This window comes from Medicago sativa, chromosome 6 (genome assembly GCF_051527215.1).
Source record: "Medicago sativa cultivar Bolivia chromosome 6, Bolivia_mono, whole genome shotgun sequence".
Lineage (NCBI taxonomy): Eukaryota > Viridiplantae > Streptophyta > Magnoliopsida > Fabales > Fabaceae > Medicago > Medicago sativa.
The window spans coordinates 2,835,580-2,856,139 of NC_140754.1; the positions used below are offsets into that span (position 1 = coordinate 2,835,580).

The window sequence follows — 20,560 nt, forward strand, 5'->3', positions numbered from 1 at the left end:
GTGTTGAGTTGCGTGTTTTGAAGTACACAAGCAGCCGCGTGGCTTAAGTCACGTAGCGTAGCTTAACTCACGTGAAACTTTGTACTAGCGTAAGTTAAGTCACGCTACGTGACTTAAGTTACGTTAGGTTTGTACTTGCGCATGTTAACATGCGTAGGGGTAAATAGGTAATTTACTTTGGGAATGAGCATTACTGTTTGGGTAAAGAGCAGGTTTCTTCCAAGAGAGTTGCTGAGAGGCCCAAATGGTGGGAAAATTTTGTGGATCACTAAGATATCATTGAAGAAATTTTTGACTATTACTTTCTCCACCCCATGTATTTCTAGCGCATCTTATTTTTTTTATTTATGAAAATGCCCATGTGTTTTTCGAATTTGATAATCCAAATTGAGTTTTACCTTTGTTTTGGGGTGGAAAAATGAGTTTTTCACCAATTAGGATTATAAAAATCTGAACACCCCAGAAAATAGGGCGTGTTCCTTGGTTTTTTCGGATTATAGAATCCGAACACCCATTAAACACCCTTGATCATATTGCTCCAAAACTTTCCCTGAAAATATGGAAAAAAAAATCAATGATCAAGACTCTCTTATGGACTTCGCCCCTCGAAATCCAAAATTCAATCGTTTAGACTCCTTTTTAATTTTTTTTTCATATTTTTAGAAAAATCCGAAAATTTTTGCATTAGTTCTATTTGATTTTTAAAATTTTTGGTTGTATTTTTATATGTTTTTGATTTGATTTGACATGTTTTATCATTTTTTACTTTAATGAGAGAGATTTTGATTGCTATTTATGTAGAAGCATATTTCGGATTAAATAATCCGAATACATTCAAATTGTGTTCGGATTATATAATTTGAAACCCCATGGACAATTTTGTAAATAAAATAGGGCGTGTGAGAAGGTTAAGATGAGAAAAGTAATAGTTGAATTTTTTTACCAGTTAGACACATAAAGGGACAATAAAATGTAGGGGTGAGCGTCATTCTTTTTATCACGCATCATTTTATTTCAATGTGAGCTTTATCTCAATACTAATAGAGCTATTGGGAAAATAAGAGTCCATTTCCATTTCCTCAGACAGTGGAGGCATTTTCCTATCTCAATACTAACAGAGTGGAAGCATTTTATTGCTGATTAATCAGGTACATCAATTCCCATGGCTTTTGAAAGTTTGTTTGTGTGATTGTGTAGTAATAAATCACTTACGAGACATGTTTGTTGTTTTTTATATTTACCTTTATGGTTTATGTTTCTGTTCTGGCTAAAGTATAGGACATCAGAATTCTATTAGCCAAACAGGAGAGTCCAAAATCCGAAACATGCGCGTTGAATTCTGTCCAATAATATATTTGTTTATTTAACATCTGTAAATAGGTGTGCGCGTGTGCGTGGGCGTGCAAAAGAATGCAAGTAAGCGAGTGCTTGATTTCAGCAGAATTTCTCTTTCTTTGGTCTGCTTCTCCCGGTAGTTAGATTCTATTTGGATTTTCTGTTGTACCTTACACAGGCTGCTCCAAAAGGAACGGTCCTCTATTACAAAGACAGCAAACAAATCATCTATTGAGTAATCCCTTTGTGTCAACACTCAATACGACCAGAATTTCAACAATGACAAATACTAGAAGGAGTGTATTTAAGTGGCGAAACCATGATGCGAGGGGAACAATTGAAGAGCAGCACTTTTTTAGATGATCGTATGTTTAAAGACAGTGATTGGTTTAACCAAATATAATTGACTACCAGCATGTCTTGCGTGACATATGGATTGAGGACTTGATTCTAAGTACAACATAGGAACTACAATTGAGAGCATGGATCGCCACAATTTGGTTCTGTGTTCAAAGGATATGGAACAGTTTGGACAAGTCTTTTGTGAACAAAAATAATGACAAAGGAAAAGACACAGAAGAAAGGCATAGCTAAAATGAAAACTAATTTTTCTTCTTGTGTGTTTTAAACTTGAAAAAAAAAAAAAAAAATCTACGATATAAGGTGTTATTAATATAAAGAGAAGCATATGCAGAATAGAAAATAGAAGCAAAACAGAAGTAGAAGAGGCAGAAGCAGAACAAAAGTAGAGCAGTAGCAGAAAAGAAGCAAGAGAGACAGAAACCAAATATTTCATGTTATTATGCGATGAGTCCTTGCGCTTCATGAGCAAGATAAAAATAAATTAAGAAAACAGTGACCAAGTTACTTCCACGATAATCAGTGGCACATTTAAAACTATCATCAAACCATCACAAAAATAAAACGGACATCATGAAAATTGATCATTAGCAAACTCTGTTGCTATAATAAGAATAATTACCTTTCACATTATTTGACAAGTTCACAACCCCAAAATTTAGAGCAATCGGAAACGTAACATTCAATGCTAAGATTTAACAATAGCTGAAAATATGCAGGCGTGCAACATCTGAAACATCTCAAATTCTCCTCAGTTGTTCATTATTAAACAAAAAATAAAGCATATAACATCATCCTCACATTCAGGTAGTCAAATTAAGGATTAATTCCATAAACTTACAGACCCTGAGTAACGTATCATCGAAATAGTGAAATAAAGAGTTAATATTATATTGATCATGAATTAACATGAATCTATAAATTCAGCACCAAACAATAGAACCAATAAAATGTAAGTCATGGTGATACAAGACTCTCAACGTAGACATTAGAGTTGAGGACATTAAAGGGTAACGGAGAAGAAGGGAGGCCTTGAATATTATGAATCTTTACAGTACCATTCTTGTAATTATAAGCATATACCTTCCTTTGAATCTCTAGAAAAACTTGGTCATTCTCCTCAGAAATATAAAGCATATTGGCCCGGACGTCATTATATCCAAGGATGTTCAGTTTCGCAAATGGAACAGTGAACAATTTAGTCCAAGAATCTTCACTTCCATAATCCGTCATAACCCATGTATCCAAAATAGTTCCGTTTTGAGCAAGGACGCATAAGCAATCATTGGAAACCCCCAAGCTCAAGTTAAACGGAGGAGCATAATCAGGCAGCAAAATCTCTTGGTAAGACTCTTTTTCTAAATCAAGAGAGAGAATAATCCATGAAGAGTGTTTTCTTTGATCTCGCCGTATGGCCCAATTAATGGTGCCACTTAAAAATATCCCATGACACCAATCGGCTACATCCATGATTTCAGAAGGGAAGTCTGGGATCCTTTTCCAAAAATTAGTACCTAAAGTATGAACCCTAACTTCAGTTTTGCTAAAACAGTTGGTTATATCAGATCGATAGCATGTAACAGCAAGTACTTTGTAATTATCAATGGAACTATCATACCCGATGCTGTAACCAGTTTTATATGGTAGTTTCTCCAAAGGTGGCAATATCTTGAATTTCCTAATATAAGGGTTCCATGCTACGAGATTTTGATGTTCCTTGCAGTCAAATGTGTCGAAAAAGATGATGCCATCGCAAGAGTCAATGATGAGAACATGAAGGTTAGAAGAGTTTAGAGGGAATTTGAGTATTGTCTCCGGGATGATGGTGTTGTTAATTCTTAAGTTGTCAAAAACAAATGGAAGTCGGGAATCAAAGAGAAGGTACTCCGTTAAACGGCTTGGGCATAGGACGGCAAGGTGGTAATGGCGGGTCCGTGACAAGCGAAGGTGACCTTTTGTGAAGTTGGGATCAGAAATAATTGAATTCAAGAGCTTGCAGACACACTTGAGTGTCAATAGTGATTTCACAGGGAGCCTGTGAAAGATTTCTAACACCAGATCAAGTGATAACAGAGCAAACATGCCGAGGGTGTCTGACGAGTTTTGATTTCTTTCTGTAGTCAACAGCTGATGAATGAAGTATTCAACATCGTTGTTAAACCTTGTGAGTACCTGTGAAAAAAAAACTAAATAGGGTTAGGGTTAGGGTCAGAAGATTTCACGAGGAGAGTGATTTCAATATGAACGCATTGGGCTTAAGAAACTACCACGTGTAGTGGTTTTATTATATTTTTAAGGAAAATCAAAAGTAAAATATTTGAAGGATATTCAAGATATAGAATGGTAAGATAAAAAAAATACTATCTATACGATCAAGTGTTCATTTTCTAGTAAAGATTACTTTTAAGCATTTTACAAACATTATTTGGGTTGAAGAAACGTCTTCTTCTATTTCAATTGTGGCATTTGACTTACAACTAGGGGGTGGGAATAGGTCAGGCCCCCGTCAGGGGCCTATTGCTCGACCTACTAAAATTTCGGCTCGACCTAGCTCGTTTAATAAATGAGTCAAGCTTGAGCTTTTTAAAAAGCCTATTAATTTAATCAAGCCAGACTTATGCTTATAAAAATGCCTATCAAGCCTATCAGGCCGGTCCGTATATGAGTATATCACATTTTTCCATATTTATTTATATTTATATATATCAAAAAGAATTAATGATCCTTCAAATTCTCAGACTTTATGCATTTTCTTATCAGATTGAAGATTTTTTTGCTTTTTTTTTTGTCGAATTATTGATTTTGTTTTCAGTTTCGTACTGCTTGGAAGCTTGTTAAGTTGTCATTTAAGACTCGTATGGTTATTTTATTTCTATGAACTGTTAAAACTTGCTACTGAAATGCCTAAGGTCAAGTATGGTTATTAGATTAAGTTTGAAATCCTTGCTGTTATCAGACATTATTATTCTTGAGTTTCTTTCCATCTATAAATTTTACAATTGTGTTCTATTAGTTAAATTTGTATCTAATTAATGTTTAACTCTATATTAATTATGTTGCACAAATTGAAAGGAAAAAAATTGATGAACAAACTCTGTTTGAAATTTGTAACATAAACTAGGCTTTTAGACATGCTAATAGGCCAAACCATGCTTTTAAAAAGGCCATGTCAGGCTTAAAATAAAGCCTTTGATAGGTAAAAGGCCAAGACTTAGGCTTTATTTTTTTCAACTAGGCCTGGCCTATTTAACCAAAGCCCGGCTCGGCCCGGCTCATTCCCACCCCTACTTACAACCACCTCATATTTAATAAAATTAGACTATTCAAAACAAAAACAAAAATTGCAACACCTTTTGTCAAAAAAATTAAAATTACAACATCTAATAATTTTTTTGGGTATAGCCTATTTTTAATATACAAAAATAACCCTCAAATAGTTTTCCTCTTAAATCAAATCCATTAGTTATGACTCTAAATATTTTTGTGGGTCACTATAAATATGTCTTTGTTTAATTTTCAAAGTCAAAGGGTCTATTACCATCAAAGTCAAACTAATCTCAAACATCATATCTTCCTATCACAATATTTATTTATTCCTTTTTTTTTTTTTATAAAAAATAAACCGGTCAGATGGGTGCTGGATTATAGGATAATACTTAAGTGTGCGAAAATAATTGTCGCACAATCCACGCGAAGGAGCTGTAGCATTAAGGACAGTCCGATATCTCTCTTTCTCATTCAGCCAAAATGACAACTTATCCTTGAAATAAGTCGTGGGTGCTATATTGTGCTGATGTTACCACCGCTCACTATTCACTATGCAAATTTTGCCTCTCCACTAATTGAAAACAGTGCTGCAGAATCAGACAAAAATAAACATAGCAGAGGTATTTATAGTCTTTACACTGCAGTGGTTGTAGTGGTAGTAAGTAACCACAGTGACTGATAACCGCAACTATTAGGCGGAAAATTATTGCAACAACCAATCCATAAGGCTCTTCTGTGAAAGCAATGACGACTATCAACGGCGGCGACGGTACCGATGGCGGCGACAAAACAAAGAGGTTGCAGAAAGGCTACCGGTGGTGGCAGTCTAGCAGCCACCCAAGCAGGCGGTTCCAATTCCATAATGAAAATATTATATTTTGACCATTTTTTTTAATGAAATTTAGCCTTTAAGTAATGTAGTTAGCACGTTAAGTTACTTATTCGTGCGCTATGTGCGAGAGAAATCTTCGCACTATTTAGCACTACTCTGGATTATATGGTACACTTTAAAATTTATGTGTTCTGATACAACAAACAACCTTCAATCTCATATCTCCTTTCTCTCCCTCTCATCCAAACTTCTCTTACAAGATGTTGCCTTGTTGTTGGTGGTGCGACGCCGTCTTGCTTGTGTACAACAGTGGTTTAGCCTCTCGCCGGCAGACCTTGTTTTATACCTTTTCTCTTCCGGCAGCCAATCTTACATGCACAACCTCAATAGTTTTCTGTCGGCGTTCTTCTCTTCGCCGCCATTCAACTACAAGGCTTATGTTGTGCTTCCGGTCTTCTGGTTCGTTGAAGCTCGACTATAGGGGTCGTGTTTTAAAGGTTCTATTCCAGATTCGTCGTCTCCTCTGCGTCGAAGGGTGGGTTCTATATTTATTTGTATTGTTGTTTGTTTTTGTGGGTTTATGTTGCTCTTTGTTTCCCTTTTTGTGCAGCTGTTCTGTTTCGGGGAAGATGAAGATATGGGTGGTGGTTTACGTGATTCTGTCTCAACTTGCTGTTTGAAAATCTTGAAAATGGATTTTCCTGGAATTGAGATTGGGTTCTTTGGTTCTGGTCATCCTGCGGTGTTTAGTTGTTGTGTCCCGTAATATGGGTTCAACAATAATTATTCGCCTGTGCGTAGATGCTCCGTGTCGATGGTACTAGTCGCTTATCGTACGTTAAAGACTTTATGTGTTGCGGTACTAGGTTCTTATTGTTGGAACTTGGATCGCTTGTGTCGGCAGACGATTCATTCGCCTATTTAGATACTCTAAATGCTCACTCTACATTTTTTTTTGCAATTCAGTTTCACGCCCATACGTGGGTTCGCTAGGTCTCGTTTGTGTCGGCAAACGATTCATTCGCCTATTTAGATGCTCTGAATGCTCACTCTACATTTTTTTTTTGCAATTCGGTTTCATGCCCATACGTGAGTTCACTAGACTGTCCGTGGAAGTGATTATTATTTATAGCTGTTTTCTTTTTATACCATGAATATACTGAATTGTTGTATTACCAGTTACAAGCTGTTTTCGTGGTTTATTGGGTCAGGTACTTCCTAGTCTTTTCAATTTAATTTTTATTTTGGCTTAAAAAAAAGATACACCCGATCTTTAAACTAAAAAGTAAATGTTTATTTTTAAATAAAATAAAATAGTTTCTATCATTTACAAGTAACGGCGAAATAACTAAATTTTATTTATCAAGTAACGGCGAAATAAAATTTAATTTTTAAATTTTTTATTACTCATAATAATGAATATTGATTATTTTTTATGAAAATTAAAAAACAAATTAGTGTGATTCTTAAAAACATTAATGAAACAATGTTTTTTTTTCTTATGAAATGATATTTCGTAAAATATAATAGTCGTCATATAACTGTTTATTTAATAAAAACGATTGTTGTTTGATTGATTTAGGCAATGAGTATATCAATATACTTTGATAGACTTTTAGCAAGTGTACTAAACTATCGAAGTAATAATTAAATTCGTATCCATGAGGACTGTTGTTAACTTCTACTCAACAACTTCATTATCATAAAGGTTGTATGAAATTAAGGGTTTCCCAAGACAGTTCGTTTAGTTTCATAAGCTTATAACAATGTAAATAAAAGTGTTTGATAATTAGCTATGTTGGGTAAGCAAGGCTGGAAGTTTCAGACAGAACCAGATTCCCTTGTGTCTCGCATTTTTAAGGCATGTTATTTCCCCAACACTTCCTACCTCACGGCTATTATTGGTCATAATCCGAGCTACGTGTGGCGTAGTATCCTCCGGGCACGTTTCATCGTTCGAGGAGGAGCGCGTTGGAGTATTGGCAACGGAGACCATATTCCTATTTTAAATGAGCCGTGGCTGCTCAATGGCGAATCTATCCCAAGTAACATACCTGGAGCTACTTTTGTGAGTCACGCCTCGATAAATAATCTCATAGATCCATACTTTAAACGGTGGAATGTTCCTGTTGTCCGACAAGTTTTTAGCGAGGATTTAGCTTCTAAAATCCTTAACACTCCTCTTTTTGAGCAGGTTCAACATGATACTCTTATCTGGAAGGCCGAGAAGAACGGGCGTTATTCTGTGCGTAGTGCGTACTGCTTATGTGTCAGTGAGTTAGTAGATTTGTCCCACCTTCATAAACCGGGATATTGGAATGGAATTTGGAGACTTAAAACCCCCCCGAAAGTTAAAAATTTGATTTGGCGCATGTGTCGGGGCTGTTTACCAACTCGTGTTCGGTTGTTGGATAAAGGTGTTCAGTGTACCACTCAGTGTGTAAGTTGTGATTCTAATCATGAGGATCTAGTTCATGTATTTTTTGAGTGCTCTTTTGCTGTTCAGGTCTGGTCTATGGCAGGTTTATGGCGAGAGGTTCAAGGTGCGGTGACATCGTTGCCTTCGGCCATTGAGGCTATTTTTGCTTTGTTACAATCTTTATCCGTTTCGCTTTCTCAACGGATGGCTGCAATTTTTTGGAGCCTTTGGAAGCATAGAAACATAAAGGTGTGGGAAGACATTACGGAGACTTGTGTAACAGTTGTGGAAAGAGCGCGGTCCCTGACTGACGAGTGGACGCTTGCGAATGGCCTTGCTGCTGTAAACTTGACTGCAGCCTCTGCTGGTACGCATATAGCAGCTGTTAACACTGCTCCTTCTGCTGTAACAGCTGCTGCTCCTTCTGTAACAGCTGCTGCCCCTGCTGTACCAGTTGTTGCTCATGCTGGTTTTCAACTAGCAGCTGCTAGTACTGCTGCAAACGATGTGCCAGCTGCTGCCCAGCTGCGATGGCAGCCTCCTGAGCATGGACGTATGAAATGTAATGTTGACGCGGAGTTCTCTAGTCACCGGAACAAAACAGGAATTGGTATTTGCATACGTGATGAAGGGGGAGTTTTTGTGTTGGCTAGAACAATTAACTTTATCGGTGTTTATCCGGTGGACGTTGGGGAAGCTTTGGGCCTTTACCATGCGCTTCAATGGGCTAGCGATATGCACCTTGATAACATTGATTTTGAAGTCGACTCTAAAACCACAAAAGACGCTCTTTATTCGGGTCGGGAAGATATAACTGAAGTTGGAAATATCATCACAGCCTCCCGGTCTTTGCTTTTGTCCAAGTTTACCAACTCTAGGGTGGAGTTTGTTAGGCGACAAGCTAATGTGGTGGCTCATACTCTTGCAAGAGAAGCCACATTTCTCGCTAGTCCCGCTATTTATTTTCATATACCCAATTGTATTGAAACTTTGATTATTAATGAAATGCTATAAGCACCTTTCCCTCAAAAAAAAAAAAAAGTGTTTGATAATTAGATTAAACGGATAATCAAGCCTTTGAATCCTCTGTTGTGCAATGTGAATGGTTTACCTTCTCTTTTCTCTCGATGTTAACCTAGCTTTACGATAGATTAACTTAATAGTTTTGATCAATCTCTTGACTCAAAACCCTTTCCTAAACTATCACCTCTTAATCTCTTTAAGTCGATTGAATAATTTCGGAAGCAAAGTTCTAGTTCGTTAATCCTATTGTCATAACTGCCAACTTCCTATCTCTAGTTTCATATGTAAAGTTAATCAGCATTATTAGTTCAGGTTTAAAAGCTAGGGTTAGTAGTCAATTAATATCCAAGATCAATTCATATAACTACGACGCTAAGGTTAATAGTCATGCACAATTATATGAAAATCATTAAACTCAAACAATTCTGAATAAAGACTAGGTTCCATTGATATAAAAGAGAGTTTTAGGCAAATAACATGATCACAAATTACAACAGATTCATCTTTGGCTTAATCAATCTATAGTTTACCTACTCATAATAACTAATTAGCAAATTACAACATAGAAAATGATTGAACATACGTTGGTTTGAGATCCAGTACCGTTCTTCAGCTCCTTGGCGCTTTCTATGCTCAATAATACTCCAAAAATCCGAACCCTTCCTTTGGAAACAAATCTAGCTTTTATAGAAAAAAAATTATGCCAGGCAAAAATCGTGCTCCGATCGTAATAGATTGTGGCATGATTTGATCATTAAAACAGATCCAAACCATACACTCCCAAAACTGTAGCATGATTTCATACGATTGGGCTACAATTTTTTACTAATGAAAAACTCTCAAAACTTGTCCAAAATCGTGCTCCAAAGCTCATAAATCGTGGCACAATTTCTCCTATCTTTGGACACTTGAAATCTGTTCTTTGCAGCCTCAAATACTTGCAAAATCACGTGAACTCAGCTCAAAATGTACAAAAAGAGTACAATAAAACAATGTGTGACCTAGCGTCATCATACTTCAATTTGTGGGGATGTACTATATAAGTTCATAAACTTGTTTCAAACGTTGTAACCAAAAATAAACTTGTTTCAAACGACATAAATTATCCAATCAAATCATAAAAACTTCAACAAAAGAATTATCATAAAACAAAAGTTTAAAGTGTCTAAAGTTATTAAAATTACAAAACCCAAAAAGAAAATTAATATTATGAAAATTGGATAAGATCGGAGTATGATCGAAATTAATTAACTTGAATTTACCTCTACTTGGAGGTCCTAGGGGAATTTGATCCCTTTTTATTCACCTTTGAATTCTTCGATTAGAGATACTTTATATATTGGTACTAAAATATGAACTTCTTTAGTCTTAATCTTCCGGTTTCTAAAGAAAGGGAGTTCCAATGATCCAAAGTTCAACTAGAAGATAAGACATAAGTAAAATCTAACTAAAAATTGTTGTAATTTTAAAAAATAATTGGATAACTCCTCCATTAATCCATTATTCAATATATAAGTTTGTTTATGTAATACATTTTTTTTGTGCGGCTTTATATAATCTATTATTTCTTATCTCTTATCTCTTATATACATATATCTCATAATCAATAAAATGAGCAGTACATGTGATACTTATTTAATTTTTTATTCCAAAAACAGGTGATAGTGAGAAGGCAATGAAGGCTGTTAAAGAAGGATGAAAAGTTGCAACAATATTGCAACCGGGAACACCGCCAGCTATCCCTTTCTTACTCACTTCAGATGGAGCACTGTTACATAAATTGCAACCTTACTTGGAGAATGGCAAAGTGAAGCCAATACTGGACCCTAACAGTCCTTTTCCATTTTCTTAGACAGTGGAAGCATTTTCCTATCTCAATACTAATAGAGCTATTGGGAAAATATATGTACATCCCATTCCACGAGCTTGATTAATCAGGCATAGTGTGTATGTGTGATTATGTAGTAATAAATCACTTAAGAGATATGTTTGTTATTTTTTATATTTACCTTTATGGTTTATGTTCTGTTTTGGCTAAAGTATAGGACATGTGACAGTACTTTGCTTTTTGTAATAAATCACATAAACAGTCTTGATATAAACTCTATTGCTTTTTGTGACATATGACTGAGTCCTGTGTTAGCCAATCAAGAGATCCAAAATCCGTAACTTTCGTGTTGAATTCTTTGTCTACTAATATATTTGTTGACTTAACATTTGTAAATAGGTGTGTGCACGTATGCGCGCGCACAGAAGAATGCAAGTAAGCAAGTGCTTGATTTCAGTAAAATTTCTCTTTCTTTGGCATGGACTTTGTGATGGTTTTCTATTTCGATTTTCTTTTGTACCTTACATAGGTTGCTGCAAAAGGATTCCAGGAAAGGAATCCTCTACAGAACAATCCGATTGTGTCAACATAACTTGAATTTTAACAATGACAAACACTAGAAGTGCAGGTAAGAGGAGAAACCAAGATGCGAGGGGAACAATTGAAGAAGAGTAGCATTTTTTCAGATAATTGTATGTTTAAAGGCAGGGATCGGTTTAACCAAATATCATCGATTACCAGCATGTCTTGTTTGACACATTGATTGAGGACTTGATTCTAAGTACATCATAGGAACTACCATTGAGAGTGTGGATCGCCACAATTTTGTGAACACAAATAATGACGAAGGGATAGGACATAGAAGAAAGGTATAGCTAAAATGGAAAGTAATTTTTCTACTTGTGTGTTTAAAACATAAATAAAGAAACAAATCTATGATACAAGGTGTCAATATAAGGAGAAGCATAAGCAGACTAGAAAGTAGAAGCAAAGCAGAAGTACAAGAACCAGAAGCAGAACATATAGAAGCAAAGGTATCAGTATCAGTATCAGAAGTAGAGCACAAGCAGAAAAGAAGCAAAAGAAACGGAAACCAAATACCGAATATTTCATGTTATTACGCGATGAGTCCTTGTGCGTCATAAGCAAGATAAAAATAAATTAAGAAAATAGTGACCGAGTTACTTCCACAATAATCAGTGGCACATTTAAAACTATCATCAAACCATCACAAAAATAAAACCCACATCATGAAGATTTATCATTAGCAAACTCTGTTGCTAAAATAAATAATTACCTTTCACATTCTTTGACAAGTTCACAAGCCCAAAACTTAGAGCAACCGGAAACGTAACATTCAATGCTAAGATTTAACAATAGCTTAAAACATGCAGGAGTGCAACATCTGAAACATCTCAAATTCTCTTCAGTTGTTCAATATTAAAGCATATAACATCATCCTCACATTCAGGTAGGCAAATTAAGGATTAATTGCATAATTTAACAGAAACTGAGTAACGTATCATCCAAATAGCAAAATAAAGAGTTAATATCATATTGATCATGAATTAACAAAGAATCTATAAATGACATAACAAACGAAAACACATGAGTAAAATATTCGAGAGCCAACATAGCAAAGCATGTAAGTCATGGTGATACAAGGCTCTCAACGTAGACAGTAGAGGTGAACTTATTAAAGAGTAACGGAGTAGAAGGGAGGCCTTGAATATTAGGAGTCTCTACAATACCATTCTTGTAATTATAAGCATATACCTTCTGTTTAATATCTATCAAAACTTGGTCATTCTCCTCAGAAATGCAAAGCATATCGCCCTGGACGCCATTATATCGAAGAAATTTCATGAATGGAACGGTGAATAATTTAGTCCATGATTCTTTATTTCCATATTCATTCATAACCCAACCATCCAAAATAGTTTCGTTTTGAGCAAGGATGCATAAGCAATCATTGGAAACCCCCAAGCTCAAGTTAAACATAGGAGCATTATCAGGCAGCGAAATCTCTTGATAAAAATCTTTTCTTAAATCAAGAGAGAGAATAACCCATGAAGAGTGTTTTGTTTTATCTCTTCGTACTCGTATGGCCCAATTAATGGTGCCACTTACAAATATCCCACGACACCAATATGCTCCATACATGATTTCATAAGGGAAGTCTGGGATCCTTTTCCAGAAATTAGTACCTAAAGTATGAACCCTAACTTGAGTTTTGACAAAACCGTTAGTTATATCAAATCGATGGCATGTAGCAGCAACTACTTTGTAATTATCAATAGAACTATCATACCCGATGCTGTAACCAGTTTGTAATGTATCCTTTGGTAGATTTTCCAAAGGTGGCAATATCTTGAATTTCCTAGTACAAGGGTTCCATACTACCAGATCAACATGGTTATGATTGTGGTCGACAGTTTTGAAACAAATGATGCCATTGCAAGAGTCGCTTATTATGACAGTACGAATTTTAGAATTAGAACGGTTTAGAGGGAATTTGAGCATTGTCTCCGGGCTGATGGTGTTGCTAATTCTTGAGTTGTCAAAAACAGATGGAAGTCGGTAATTAAAGAGAAGGAACTCCTTTTCTGAAAAGAAACCCCTTCCGCATAGGACGGCAAGGTGGTAATGGCGGGTCCGTGACAAGCGAAGGTGATCTTTGGCGAAGTTGGGATCAGAAATAATTGAATTCAAGAGCTTGCAGACACATTTGAGTGTCAATAGTGACTTCACAGAGAGCCTGTACAGGATTTCTAACACCAGATCAAGCGATAACAGAGCAAACATGCCGAGGGTGTCTGACGAGTTTTGATTTCTTTTGGTATTCAACATGGTTGTTAAACCTAGCGAGTATCCGTAAAAAACAACTAAATAGGGTTAGGGTTAGGGTAAGATGACTTCACGAGGAGAGTGATTTCAATACTAGACTTCCGGAGCTGATTATTTTTTTGAAAGATTGGGGAGCTGAATATGTTTTTGGAGTATGAATCCTCCAAAATATCTAATGATATCCAAAAATATTAGAAACGATTCCCTAAAAATATTAGTATGTTTTCCTATAATCTATGCTAAATATAAAAAAATTGGGGATTTTGGGCTAACTTTTTTGTTATTCCAATTATACTCTTAAACAAATTTTCATATAATAATGTTATATTGTTAGTGTAATTAAAAAAGATAAAAACTTTTGTTATATTTGTTTTATTATTGTTGTCATTGAAAAAGATAAATATGGTTTGTTGAGTTTGTTACATTTGAAAGTTACAAATATTTATACTTATATTACTATAAAAAAAGTCTATACTTATAATTTTAATCTATATATATCAAAACATTTATATAAAACGTCGTTTGTAATTTACACCCCAAATTTCTATAAAGTATTGTTGATAATTTACACGCCAGTACTATAAAGAAAATATCGTTGACCATAACGTGAAAGCCCATTTTTCTGCTAGTACTATGTATAAAGAAAATAGGCTTAAAATTAAAGCTGTCAAAATGGGCTACCCGGCCCGCGTCGGGCCGGCCCATGACGGGCTTGGGCTTTGGCGGGTCGGGCCAAAAAGGCCCAGAAGATAAACGGGCTCAAAAATATTTGCCCAAGCCCGGCCCTTTGCGGGCTTCGGGCTTTCCGGCCAGCCCGGTTATAACTTTAAGTTTTTAATAAAAAAATTACACTAAAAAATACCAATCAATGCTAAACTTTCCAAATTACCAATGTTAATTTGTCATGTGCCAAATATTACATATTAAAATAGACAAATAAAAATGCAAATTAAATAAATTTATCAAAAAAATCAAGAAAAATATCAAATTTATCAATGTCCAGCAAATTCATGAACCTAATTGGTCATATCTCATGAGTTTAGAAACCATTGAAAGTGCTTCAATGACTACTTATAAATTTGAAATAGTAACAATAAGAAATAGTAACAATAAGGAACTTATTTGCTGAGATTTCACTCTGCTAACATACCATCATTAGTTTTCGGCAACCATATTTTAACTTTCAATATCAATTTTATTCGTAGTCTAAAGACGAAATATTTATTTATAAAAGCCATTATTTTTTCCATTAATAAAAATTAGGGGAAATTGCACTAACCTCCCTTAAGGTTTCATTGAATATCACAAACACCCCCTCTAGTTTTAAACTCAACATTCACCTCCCTCAAAGGGTTAACACAGTTAGTAATGTTAAATATTTCTCAGTTATGTGATTTTCCCGCTAGGATTAATGATGAAAATTAGGGATTGAAAAATCAAGAAACTCCCAAATTAATTTGCAAAGAGCAAGAAACCACTAGGTGCCGATTCACAACCTTATTCCCTCAACTTACATTTTTAACGAATTCATTATATTTTAACACATCGACATGGCAAGTTTCCAATGTTAAACTCTAATATGGATACAAATTTGATTTGAGGCTTTTTCTCACATCAACCTTTATTTTATCACTCTCACCTGCATGCTTCTTTCCAAAATCCCAATTACTTCGGTGATATATGTTAAGCTTTTGATAACCATCAAATCAAATAAGTAATGAAATGATGAGAAGCACTGTTAGATTAATCACATCGTGCTTATGAAATGGTAGAAAATATTTGATTTGCCATGCGAAATGAAGAAATTGCAGGAAAAGAGTAACATGCCTTCAATGTAGAGTGCCCCAGGTGAGTAGCATGTTCTATTTAACAGAGTCAAACGGCGTTAACAAAAGAGGGTGGTCTATGTCAATTGGAAAGTTAATTAAGGGAGGTGAGTGCCGAGTTTAAAACTAGAGGGGGTGTTTGTGATATTCAATGAAACCTCGAGGGAGGTGAGTGCAATTTTCCCTAAAAATTAAAGCCAATAAAATTGGTTTTGAGATGATTGATCTTTAGCTTTTCCATCATCATATACACCAATCTACTAATTAAGGACTGATAAAATAAAGTATGCTTTTCACCTCAGTGTACAAAGCCTACATCAAGTTAATCTCAACAGTGACTTTTTTTCCTTTCTTTTTTTCTGAACCTGATGGTGGACTGGGCCGTAGGAAATTATAAATTATAATAATAAAAAATAATTATAAAATAAACGGGCTACCCGCGGCCTGGTCGGGCTAGTCCGCGACGGGCTCGGGCTAAAAAGGCTCGGTTTTAAACGGGCCTAATTTTTTATGTTCAAGCCCGGCTTTTTTCGTGCTTTTACGCCCCGGCCTGGCAGGCCCGACCCGTTTTGACAGCTCTACTTAAAATACATGAGTTTGAGCTGCCTTTTTCATTACCTATTTTTTTCCGTTGATTTAAATTATTTTATTTACTATTTTATTCTTTAATAATATTATTTTCCATTCTAATTAAAAAAATTAACTCCCACTAATATAAGAAATATTCCACTACAATGGAAATATTGTTATTAATATTATAAATACATGGACATAGATTTTGGGTTGAATTTTTTATAACACACATCACCCAGAGAATCAGCCAAAGAATTTTTTAAAAATTGCTCTGTACACACCTAGGATTAGGGATGGCAAAGCGGGCCGGCCCGCCCCATTTAGGTCCGCCCCGTCTAAGCCCGCTAAAAACGAGACGAGACGAGTCGAATCAAATTTTGTGACCGAGTCCAAAATCTCACCCCGTCCCGTTTAGTGGCGGGCTTGCGAGTTGGCGGACCGGCCCGCCAAACAAAAACTTTTTTATAATTTTTTTTTTACAATTAATTGTTACAAAAAAACTATGTTGCTTTTATCGTAAAAAAATATAAAAGAATATGTAGCGAGTAAATTTGTGAAAAACAAGATAATTATCGAATTCAACATCATAACTAACAGCAAAATAAGGTAAATGCGCAACATAAAACAAATCATAAAATAAATCTAACAACCAAATTATAAAATAAGTCTCAAAATAAATAAACTCAACAACCAAGATAAATCTAAAAGCATAAAATAAGTCTTAAAATATATCTAACAACCAAAATAAATCCAGAAACATAAAATAAGACTCAAAATAACAAATTGAAACACGAGTTAAGCATGCCTCCCCGCCACGCCCCATGCCAGTCCCGTTTCCAAAGAGTTAAGCGGGTTGGCCCGCCCCGCCCCGTGCCCACCCCGTATTTTAACGAGACGAGACGAGTCGAGCCAACCATAGAAAGCGAATTCAAAACTTCAACTCAGCCCGCCAAAAATAGCGGGCCAAACGGGCCGACCCGGCGGGTCAGACCCGTTTTGCCACCCCTACCTAGGATGGCTCACAAACACATCAAGTTTTTGAAAATATCTTCAACGTTAGTTAACTTTCATTCGTTGCATAACGGGACTTAGAAGTCGTTCCCTCATGAACAGGAGTTACGATGAGTTGTTGCAGAGTTATGATATATCTGACAAAGTTCACTTGTATTAGTACTACATTTCTCTATCACACCTGTAATACCCGTTCCATCCTTTCCAAAAGTTAATTTTTTTGTTGTTGCAAAAAGTGTGTCAAAGAAAGATTGCTAAAGTGTTTATACACTCATTTGACATCAAGAAACATGTATTGCATTTTTTAACCCATTTACATTTATGTTTTTTTTCAAGAAGCTAAATTAGTCCAACCTAAATTGGTATGAGAGAGTTTCAATAAGTTAATTAGTCCAACCTAAATTGGTATCAGAGATAATCGAACCTGAGACCTTGAGGAGGAGCACACTCCAAAGTCCAAGCCAACCCAACTGGGTTGATTTTTTTATTTTATAATTTAGTTTTTTTGTCTATGTTTTGTTATTTATTTATTTATATTTATGGTGGCTGAACATGCGGTTTAGAATTCTATTGAGTCAAAACCAAAAATTCTTGATACTTTCAGTGAGTTTAAACCTTTTATTGTTGAAGCTTCAGTCAAATTGAAATCAAACATTGTTGAAGCTTCCATCAAATTGAAATCAAACATTGTTGAAGTTTTGGTTGATTTGAAACCAAATGTTAATTCTAAAGATAACATTGTTGCTCCAAAGGTTTCAAAACTTCTTGATAATGAAGTTTATACTAGTGATTAATTCGGAGTTCAAAGTTTAAAGCAAATACCAAATTCAAGTTTTATAGATATAACATTCATACATGTGGAAGTAAACTATGTGAGCTGTGCATTGAGTGGCATGAAATTGCAATCTATGTTTCTTTACCAGTGTTAAGGTAGAAGAGAAATAAAGAAAATTAAGCAATTCATCTGCATCTCAAGAGGACTCTTTCAAACAAGATCTCATAATCTTTTTCCACAAAAAGGGAATAATGAAGTCTTATTATTGTGAAATGAACATAGATTATAATGATTCGTGCATTGTAATATACTACTCATCCCATCCCCCTTTAAGCATGTGGTTAGGGGCTTGATTCCTTACTATTGCATATGGGAAAAATCCGATTGGAAAGGAAGAACTCATCTTGTGTGTCCCACAAGTTTTCCGATGAAGATTAGTCATTACTAAACGACAGAGGAAACTTCGTGCAACATCATAATAACCCAAAAAGTATATACTACTCATCCTATCTATAAATAATAGCTAAAATTGATTGGCATCATTACACAACAGTCAACAAGACAAAGTTCAACTTACAAAGTCTCATCCAATCTATATTACCTCTAATTAATCTTTTATCTCTTTTTCTTTTAAAACCCTAAATAGGAAAGTGATCATGGCAACCACACCTAGTATTCCATCACATACTAAAGCTTGGGTTTATTCTCAATATGGTAACATAGAAGATGTTTTAAAGTTTAATCCAAATGTACCTACACCTCACACCAAGGAAGATAAAGTGCTCATCAAGATTGTGGATGCAGCCCTTATTCCTGTTGATATTAAGAGGGCTCTTGGTCATTTCAAGGATTGACTCTCCTTTACCAGTAAGATTTCAATTACCTATTATGATCTAAAAATGAAATTTGGTCCCAATAAATATATAATTTTTTTAGTCCTATAAAATATGTTCTTAGTTTTTAGTCATTTAAAAAAAAAATTACACTGTCAATCAATTTTAATCGGTAGATCATGAAAAATGTCTACTTAAATGATAATTACTTCTAAACACATACATATGATTGATTGTAATTTTTGACACTATAAAACACCAACAAAGTATCAAAATTAAAGTTACAAATATAATGATAGAATGACATGTTGGTTCTTTGTCAGAGGAAGAAAAATTCTCACAAACTATCAAATTTGAGTTTTGTTGAAGCTGCTAGCATCCCTTTAGCAATAATAACTGCTTATCAATGACTTGAAAGAGTTGAGTTTTCTTCCGGTAAATCTCTACTTGTTCTTGGACGTGCTGGAGGAGTTGGATCTCATATTATTCAAGTATGAAGTCTATACTAGGTTATAAGATGAGTTTTTTTTGTCTTAATCCTTTGGTTCCCACGAAAAGGTGATAATAAATTAGCAAGTGTACTAATAAATATCGAAGTAATAAATAATTCGTATCCACAGGGACTGTTCTAATCTTTACTTGGCAATTTCATTAATATTCAAGATGTATGTAAATAAGGTGGTTGCATTAGGCAAATTGATTTTGGTTGCAATGATAAATAAATAACTGAAAAATAAAATTGGTTTTGAAATAATTTTAGAGAAATGACTAGGTCATTCGATTCATCTATACATCACTCATTAGTAACCTGTTTCTTAAGCATACGAATGTCACAAAGTCAACGACGAATTAACAAATTAACTTAGGTCAATCCCTTGATCCTAAGTCCTCTCATCTAATCACAATTCCCAAATTCCTTAGGTGAACCTATAATCATAAAAGGCTATTGAGTCCGTTAATTCAATTATCACTATCTAAAAACGCTCCATCCCTAGATTGTCCGTTAGATAGAACAGCATAAATATTAATTTCCGAGATACACGCTAGTGTCAGTAGTCATATATTCTCTTAGAACAATTATATTGGGTCAGAATCATAAGAGCATTAAGAACAAAATATACTGAATAAACTAGATTGACATTCATAAACGTAAGAGTTTCAGGTTACATTACATGAGCTAGTACAGAATCATCTCTTGACCTAATCAATAGAAATTAGCTAGACATGATCAAATATATAAACAACATAGTAAAGAAAATAAACCGATAGAGTTATGTCGTTGTCGACGTTGCTCCTCAATTTTCTTTCAATCGGTGTTGTTCTTCGTTTTCATCTCCATGTGCAAGCCTTTTTTCTTCTTCTCGTGTTGCGTGAATGAGTCACCAAAAGCGTTTCTTTCCAAAACCTGAATACCCAAAACGTGAAGGCTGCTCCCCTCCTTATATACATAGTTTGCCGAACCGTGATGCTCATATCCCATGACCTGATTCACTTCTTTTTTGGTATAAACCCACGTTTGCTTTTATCTTTGGCCCACTGGCTTTTGTATTCACACCTCCATCTAATTAATAGATCAACCTAGTGTACACCAATTTCTTTCAATTTATCCAATGATCCATCCCTCCTCATGT

General features: G+C 35.1%; 2 protein-coding genes across 2 annotated transcripts; both read right to left on the bottom strand.

Moving 5' to 3' along the window:
• Window positions 1-2,429: 2,429 nt before the first annotated feature.
• LOC146912037 (F-box/kelch-repeat protein At3g23880-like) lies at window positions 2,430-3,874 on the bottom strand. Its single transcript, XM_085718731.1, has one exon. The coding sequence runs from the start codon at window positions 3,775-3,777 to the stop codon at window positions 2,653-2,655; it is 1,125 nt and encodes a 374-aa protein (XP_085574857.1). The 5' UTR covers window positions 3,778-3,874; the 3' UTR covers window positions 2,430-2,652.
• Window positions 3,875-12,714: 8,840 nt separating this feature from the next.
• LOC146912038 (F-box/kelch-repeat protein At3g23880-like) lies at window positions 12,715-13,914 on the bottom strand. Its single transcript, XM_085717991.1, has one exon. The coding sequence runs from the start codon at window positions 13,912-13,914 to the stop codon at window positions 12,715-12,717; it is 1,200 nt and encodes a 399-aa protein (XP_085574117.1).
• Between the last annotated feature and the right edge of the window lie 6,646 nt (window positions 13,915-20,560).